The sequence below is a fragment of the Mastomys coucha genome, unplaced genomic scaffold (genome assembly GCF_008632895.1).
Source record: "Mastomys coucha isolate ucsf_1 unplaced genomic scaffold, UCSF_Mcou_1 pScaffold20, whole genome shotgun sequence".
Classification (NCBI taxonomy): Eukaryota; Metazoa; Chordata; class Mammalia; order Rodentia; family Muridae; genus Mastomys; species Mastomys coucha.
The window spans coordinates 43,266,276-43,274,806 of record NW_022196903.1 but is presented as its reverse complement, the minus strand read 5'-3'; the positions used below and the strand labels follow the sequence as shown (position 1 = coordinate 43,274,806).

The 8,531-nt window shown below is 51.0% G+C and overlaps 1 protein-coding gene across 2 annotated transcripts; it reads right to left on the bottom strand.

The window, feature by feature from the left end:
* Positions 1-3,850: 3,850 nt before the first annotated feature.
* Positions 3,851-8,156, bottom strand: Atp6v0e2 (ATPase H+ transporting V0 subunit e2). 2 transcript variants are annotated; one of them, XM_031381785.1, is made up of 4 exons: positions 7,853-8,117; positions 6,398-6,445; positions 5,710-5,837; positions 3,851-5,278 (listed from the first exon to the last, which is right to left on the bottom strand). In XM_031381785.1, the coding sequence occupies exons 1-3, from the start codon at positions 7,954-7,956 to the stop codon at positions 5,744-5,746; spliced, it is 246 nt and encodes an 81-aa protein (XP_031237645.1). In that variant the 5' UTR covers positions 7,957-8,117; the 3' UTR covers positions 3,851-5,278; positions 5,710-5,743. The 2 variants fall into 2 exon arrangements, with proteins under 2 accessions (XP_031237645.1, XP_031237647.1); XM_031381787.1 differs by lacking the exon at positions 5,710-5,837 and having other exon boundaries at positions 7,853-8,156.
* Between the last annotated feature and the right edge of the window lie 375 nt (positions 8,157-8,531).

Below are 8,531 nucleotides of genomic sequence, written 5' to 3'. Positions count from 1 at the left end.
TTCTCAACAATTGGTGGGGGGACATGGAGCAAACAAGATCACCTGCAAGCCACATGTCACAACTTCTGGGGAAACAAAAACAGCCCCTATTCTACCTAGTGAGAAGCTGGGCCCATGGGTGTCCCTGCCAACAGTTGGACTGTCCCAGTTCTGTGGTACTGAAACACAACAATGTCACAGGAGGTTGTAAGGAGGCCTGGAACAAGGGCAATAATGCTGCAGCCTCTTACCTCTCCGCCTTTGGGTCTCCCAAGCAGTATCAGATCTGCAGGGATTGCTCAGTAAATATCAGCCAGCATTGTTATTAAACAAGGATGTTTCATGCAGATGTGGTACTGGCTGAGGAACCGTCACTGCTCCTGCTCAAAGCCATTGATAAAGCCCTAATCTTGAATATCGGTAGCTCTACCAAGTGTTGCATATATTGGACTATCTTTCTGGAGATGTGCCCCTGCACACACTGTCCTCTGCTGGCCATGTGAGGCATATATTTGCTCAGGCCACCTCTATGTTTGTCAATGGACTCTCCAATAGGTATGATTGATGGTCTTTACTCCAACTTCCCATTTTGGCCCTGCCATGGCTCAGAACTACTGTATCCTACACCTCAGCCCCTTTGTGAATGTATTTAATCTAGGGACATTCTGTAAGCCTATGATGACCTCTACCTCCCCAATAGGGAGCAGAAATAGGAACAACCTTAGCACAGCCCTTGGAAGCCCAAGGCTGAGTCCTGTGGACCACTCCTTTGAAATGTCCTGCCCTTAGACCTGGGATGGCCTGGTTCCCTCTGTTCCCCTCCTCCCCTCAGGCAGGAAGCTGGGTAGGCAGATCTCAGCCTCAAATCTTTAGCTATGAGGAAGGCTATTTTAGGGGACATGGGGCCTGCTTTTCTGCACACACCTGGAGCCATGAACGTTGTCTTTCAGGGCAGAAGTAAGGTGGTCAAAGACCATGTGAACAAGTCCTAATCGTTATGCCCCTGCTGGCTTCTGTGTCAGCAACCCTGACACTTACTAAAAACAGCTCACAGCAGCAAATCCCTTCTGTTTCCAAGACATCTGTGTATACAGCTCCAGTAACCTATCCCTTGCAAGGACCTAAATAGTATTCATCAGAAATTCCCTTGTCACAGAGGACATGACCTCTCGCAACCTCTGGGAGAGCAAAGACCTAACTTCTCTCATTATGAGCCACCAACAACACAGTCAGCCTCATTTCATTCGCACTGACCATTTGTGTATGTGATGCTGGGCACAAACCTAATCTTGTGTGTATTTGGCAAGTGCACATCTGCCACTGAGGGTATCTCTGGACCTTGTTTTATGAGACATGGTTGTAGGCACAAATTTTTTGCAATCTATTTTTAATAAGATTTCAACTTCTCCTCTACCCAGCAGAGGTAGTGGAAGAGAAAAGTTATTAGGATAATGGGAAAGTGGACCTTTTCAGCAATAGTTCTTATGGGGCCAGTTTGATCTTCTTGGGCAGCAGCCCTGTAGCAAACACCAAATATGACTCAGCAGCTGCAGACCAGTTGTCTAGACAGGCAGACACCAGGCACAAACCAGCAGCTACAGTCCAATCCTTTCAGCAAGCAGACACCAGGCAGCTATAGTTCAATCCATCAGGCTCACCACACAGCCTGAGGTGAGGCCACAGAAGTGGGAAGCTGCCACAGGAACCTCATGAGAAGTTCTTGGGCAAGTTTCTCTCAATGTCCAAGTTATCAAAAGTTGAGCTCAACAACACTATTTAAGTTGGATCAATACATGCGTGTCTTTAGTGAAGAACATTGAGGCGAAGCAAACCAAATCACAGTGCCAGTCTCCCTCTGTCTGTGGGGTCATATTTATACTCCTTCATCGAGTTCTTTCATGTGTCTGCTATATCCAAACATCCTTTCACTGTGTTTGCTTTAGCCAGACATCCTTTCACCCCTGTGCCCCAGTGAAACATCATTTGGCATAACTTCCCAAAGAACTAGAAGTTTCCACGTCACAGGGTTTAAATAGTCCAGACTGGCCATGCAGTCATTATCCTTATGATTCTGCCTCCTGAGTGCTGGTATCATAAGTGTGTACTACTACACTTGACTTAAATAGCCCCCTGTAATCCTGACTTTCCTTTTTTCTAATTTGATTTGATCCTCTGATCACATCTCTCCCAACTCCCTTATTCTCTCTGAAATGTTCTCTCCCTACCGAGAGATGTGATTGGAGTTCAAAGCTTTCTCTAAAGAAATTGTTAAATGAAGTCTATGTTGTAGCTTTAATGACCAATCTTCTCTATATATTTTAGTGTATGTGTGCATGTGTGGGGGGGGAGCATGCATGTGTATCTGTGTGTGCGTGTGTATGTGTGTGTGTATGTGTGTGTGTGAGTGTGCATGCACATGCATGTATCTGTGTGTGTGTATGTGTGTGTGAGTGTGCATGGACATGCATGTATCTGGGTGGGTGGGTGCCCGAGTGGACATGGGAGGATCCGAGGACAATTTGCAGGATGCAGTTCTTCCATTGCGTAGGTTCCGAGGATCAGACGTCACAAAATGCCTTTACTCACAGAGCCATCATTTCACAGGCCAACTTTTGTGTAGTTTTGATGAAGCCCCTGCTCGTCCTGCATATTCCCACCTTGAGCATGGAGGGGAAAGCCCTGAGAGAACATAGATCCTAGCAAAGGTGTTCAGGACCTAATCTTACCAGAGGGCAAGTAGGCACATACTCTCAACCCTCCCTCCTGGCCCTGCCGCGTTAGAGCCTATGACTAACATGGGCCTGAATTCCCCTTAGTTTGTAGCTATCTAGCTTAGATAAATTCTCTCTGCTTGAGACCTTACAGCTTTCTCCAAGCTCACATACAGCTAGAGGCCAGAGGGACTCCGTGAAAGCTCGTACTCTAGGCTCTGTGAGGGTCTTTCCGTAAGTCCTTGCTTTAAACTGCTTGTCCTGTGCCTGACACATATGCTCTCCATCCTGGACCCCAGTAAAAGCAAGTGCCTGGGTCAAAGCCTTCATCTGTCTCCACAGCTCACTGACCTCTCTGTGAATGGCTTCAGTGTACCGTATGCTGTGGGAACCAATAGTAAGCAGTATCTTTGTTTCTATGAAGTCTCCTAACCATGGCATGGCGTTCTCTGTCTCTGTAGCTCTAAATGAAACCAACGGATGCACAGAAGAAAGGACACTGGACAGAAAGCCACAGAAAGTGAGCTGCTGCTAGGCCTGAGCAGGCCAAAGGCTACCCATGGAGCATTCCTTCAGTCTCCACCCTCCAAGAACAGAAGCTGCTGCCAGGGAGTTCAGTGACTTTTGGTCACAGACACATACATCTGGTAGCACCTAAAAGACTGCTGTCAAACCAGCACCAAGAAGTTCCAAGTCTAGAACAACAACTGGACGGAGGAAGCAGCTATTTGCAGAGAAGCTTCTTCTAGACCCCGTCTGGGCCAAAGAGGACCTCAGGCACCCCAGACTTGAAGACCTGACAACAGGCATGCAGCAGGCCTGGCCTGGCCAGGTTCCAGCAGGAAGAACTAAAGAAATGGACTCCTACACCCAGGATCAGGGGAGGTCGGGGAGCAAAGGTCAGTGGCTGAGGCGCCACTCGAATAAGCCTTGGTCTTCCCCCTACCGGGCAGGTCCTGGGCCATGTGCAGGACAATCAGTACAGTCAGACTCTCCTCCTGATCTCAAGAAAGTGTGAGGGTCCTCTGTGCCAAGTCCCAGAAGAGCAGCCTCCTTTCCTGCCCCCAGAGTCACAAGTAAACAGAAAACATCTGAGCAGAGGGGACAGACAAACCAAAAACATGTGGCGGCTGGCAAACTGAGCAGAGGCTCAGAGTTTGGCTACTAAACCAATCTTGCATCACCATGATTTATTAGACAGGAATCAGCTTTTCAACACAAGTCATGCTCACCATGCCCCACACCACAGGAAGGCTTCAGGAGTCAGGGTAGGACAGGACGGGTGCCCACAGAGGCCCCAACCAAAGGTCTGAGCAACAAGCCCACTTAATGTCCAGCAATTTGAGCTACGGTTTGTTCTACTGCCACCCCCAAATGACCCCTACAAGGGGAGGAAGACCAAATAATTGTCAATAGATAATCAAGGCTGGGCTTGGCTTCCCCTGGCAACTCAGCCAGCCACTGGCTAGGAACCATGGTTTGCAGAGGGCTCGGTCCTAGCTAGCCCTGCCAACTCAGGCAAGAATGACCTACTCACCCTTTCAGAGGGATGAGGGCATGGGCTGCTGGAAGAGTCCCCTGGGATGCTAGAGGAGTCCCCTGGGCTGCTGGAGGAGTCCCCTGGGCTGCTGGAGGAGTCCCCGGGGCTGGCCCCCTGTGGTTTACATTCACTGTGCCTGGCACAGAGCCATATGAGCTTGGGGACAGAGAGTCTCAGAAGCCAGGGAGGCATAGTGCTGGTAGTACCCCAGAAACATCACCTTTGTCTGACCCCCAACCTCAACTCCATATTTCGTCAATGGTATTGGGACCAGATCTGGGGTCTGCCCCACCACAACCCAATGAAAAGTGGCAAAAAGAGTTGTACCCAACTGACAGGTTGTAGGGAGTGAGTGAGCTTATCTACAGAGGGAGAGGAAAGCGACTGGAACATTCCAAAGACACCCACCTCCCCACCATGAGGAGTGACTGACTTCTGTGCTACTAACGGGAACATGGAGGCTTCGGTCCTGACTGTGCTGGGTTTTTGATGTGACTGCTTCTTTAGGTTATCAGCGTCTCAGGGAATGTCACATCTAGAAGGGTCTGAAACTAAATGGGTAATCCGCTTCAGAGCTGGAGGAGGCCTGTGACCCTGACCCAATATTTCAACACGGTGGAGACAGAGTTGAAAAGCTTGGAGATTTCAGGCCACATGTCCCTTCTCCACAAAGACTTTCTGGAACCTGGCTGAGTCCTGCCTTCCACTCTCTGGATGAAAACAGATCCCAGCAGGTCCAGCTTCTCAGCCAAGATCTCCTTGGAAGAGAGAGACAAGTGCCAAGTGTGGGGGTTTATGCTCAGGCTAGCTCCCACTGTGGCCTGACTGAGGGGGGGAGGGCTTTCCCCAAATGGAGGCCCCCTAATGGCTGGGAACACAGGGGAAACTGAAACCAGAAACTGAAACCGGGTTGCCTCTGTGGGGTATGGATCCCACAGCAGGCTGGCAGGGAGAGCACAGAATGGTCATACTGATGGGTGGGGCCAGTGGGAATGCAGGGTCTCCAGGGACAGCAAGGCAGGGCCAGTCACCATTCACAGCAGGGCATCTGAAAAGCATATGGCATTAAGAGTTACCACAGAGACATCCTTCACCTCTCTCCCCAACACCCCTACCCTCCCTACTTCCCCCCTCTACCCCTCGCACCCCCAACACTGTTCCTTGGAAAGTTCCCTCAGCCTATTCCTGTCCCTACCTGTCACCTCCCTCTGTCCAATTTGGTCTCTTATTTACAGGGCCAGCCTCAATTACAGATGGGTCTCACACATACCTTATCCTCACCTGCTGAGCTGTGTGTCCGGGACTCGGGAAGCTTAGTGAGGACAGGAACCCCCAGTCTCCTTCCCCCTTAGGAGCTAGCATTGTCTTTCATTCCCCTTGCTAAATAAACTAATTCCTGAGTCCAAAGGAGGCCCAGATCCCCTTTCTCTCACCACAGGTCCCTCAGTCTGCCCTCAAGTCAGTCCTTCTTTTCTGTACCTGGGGCCAGAAGCCAGCTGGTCACTCCCAGTGGTCACTCCCACAGGAAACGCACGTACCAGATGGTCTCATTCTTCAGTTGTGGCCCAAATAGGGGATTCAGCTGGGCCAAGATGGCGATGAGCCAGCTGCCGGGAATAGCAGAGTGAGGGGTATTGGACACATAAGGGACCCATCACACCCAACATACCAAAGAAGGACTCTGCTACTCTCTCTTTCAGAGAGTATGGCAGGGTCTGTGGTTGGTACAGGGAATGGGTTCAGGATTTATGGATTTTGATGTGATTTTATTTGATTTTCTCCAAGTATATAATGTCCCTGAGTTGGGGCTGGACCCAGGGTGGGGGTGTCCTTGGGCCTTAAGAAGCCACCCAGCTTTGTCACACACTCTGCTGCCCCCTAGTGGTTACACTGGCTCCATTACAAACAGCCAGCATTCGTTAGCAGTATGAGGCCATGATTTCTGTGTGACTGAGTCTAGAATGGAACATGAAAGCTGTGTTTGAACTACCAATCTGGAGAACTCTGATGCCCAGGTAGGATCAGATACTACTGAGCTGGTCCACAACTCATGTATCTCACAGCTCAGCTGAGAGTACCCCCAAAACTGCAACTGTCAACTGAGAGGCAGAATCAGACCCAGCTAGTGGTACCACAGCCCCCAGCTCCTGGGGAAGGCAATACTCACAAGAGGTAACAGCAGACAGCAGTCGCTACCAGCATGGTGATGATCACCCTGGAACAGCAAAAGAGGAAAAGCAGCCTTGGTACGCAGCCTTGGTACACAGGGCCAGAGCAACAGTTCCCTGTGTCAGCCCTCCTGGTGCTACTGGACACGACACGATGCTGAGGCCTGGCCCACTTACAAGGTTGCCTACATCCAAACTATGTTGTAAATCTCTCCTTTCTCCATCCGCATGCTGAGGAAGGCTTTGTCCACACTCTGTCTGTGGCACCCCACCAGAGGATGGCCTCAAAATTCATCCAGCAACATCAAAGAAAAAACAGACCACAGACCAGGGCAAGAAGCAAGGACACAGCCACGGTTGACAAAGGCTGGGTTGTTACACAAAAGGCAGGGGCTTTGGACCCACTCAGGATATCAAAGACAGGCTTACAACACCACTGGAGAGACAAGACGAAGTTCATCAAGACTTTCAGGAGAGATGAGATGGGGGTGATTACAAAGTAAAGTTGTGGAGTCCAGTTTAAACCCTCTGTGTGTGTGTGTGTGTGTGTGTGTGTGTGTGTGTGTGTGTGTGTGTGCTGGCTCCCAAAGGCCAGAAAGGGCCTCAGATCTCCTGGAGCCATTGCTAAAACAGTTGTGAGTCTCTCATTGTGGATGCCAGATTCTGGTCCTCTAGAAGCAGAAGCGCTCTGTCCAGCAATCTCCCCAGCCGCCTTCAGATTTGTAGGAATAAAAGGCAATGCCCTTCCGTCTCCAGTTTAGGCTAGAGCTAACCCATGGTAGAGCCTAAGCACTTTAAGGTGGTGCTAAACAGATTAATGCCCAAGCCCTCCCTTAACATGCACAAAGCAGCTTGGACCACTCCTGGCTGTGTGGTGGACTGTCAGTCCCGAGACAATGGACAAAGGGCAAAGTGTGAGGGCTTCATGACTTGAGAGGCTAACGGGAGAAAGGACTGGTAAATGGTGCAGAAATCTGCTAGTAACCTTCTGAAAATGAAGGCAGCTAAAATCATCCAGTCACAGCAATCATCATTCACAGCATGCCCGGGACATTGCTCAGGGCAACCCTCACACCAGTCTTACAAAGCAGGTGTTGCCATTGCCCCATTTCCCTCAGTGAAGAAACTGAGGCCTGGGATTTGCCCAATGTCACACAAGAATGCCAAGAATGGTACATTAGTGCCCATATGCAGCTTTTACCGACTGCACGGGTGTGGGTGACCTTTAACCACCTGCTTGCCCTGACTTCTGAATCTATCCGTTCACCCAGCCCTCTAGCCTGCTTCCTGGCTGCCCCAGCCCGGGTGCAGAGATCTGGAAGAAGTCATGCAGGGGCGTTTCTGTTAGGGCATGAATTGCAGGGTAGCAAGCTGGGGCCCCAGGGTTAATGGGTGAGCCCAGCTAGGGGACAGGAAGCGTCTGCAGGGAATCAAGGCCTGCTTGCCTGTCTTACCCGCGGTTGGGTCCTTTGGGCACGAACCAGGGCCCAGCGATGCCGATGAGGCCCCAGAATGTGGTGAAGATGATGACAGGGAGGGCAAAGGAATGGGCTGTCATGGCTTGGGTGCGCGATGCTCAAGTGGGGTATCTGATCGGAACGGCAGACTCTCTAAGCAGGTGCAAGTCCCGGCAGAGGGCGATGCGCATGCGCGACGAGATCCCAGTCAGGGAGGTCCTGGACCAAGCGAATCTGCGCATCCCTGAACCCCATCAGCAAAGAACGCAGCCTGCTCACCAGCTGTCACTCAGAACCAAGGGCGGGACTTCCGAGAAACCTTTCCCTTGATTGGCTGGGTCGGGTTTGCTCCGTCGCAGAAGATGCCAGGCTTGGGTTTGCGCTTTCCTTTCTTATTCTCACTCGGAAATAGCAGGTTACTTGCAGTGCTCGGGCAGCCCAAGGTGGCTGGGGACAGGGCTGGAGGAGACCCTAACCAGAGCGGAGGCTGCGTGGGGACCACAGGGATTTCGACCAGGGGACTTCGTGGAGCTTAGAGGCCACAAACTTGGCCTGAGCTAAAGCCTCCCCCTCAGCGAAGTGAACCTTGCACCCCCAGGCAGTCCTGGGCAGAGATCATTGCTTCTCTGAACCTTGGGGATGCCCAGCCTCTGGATCAGGCCACTGATAGACTATT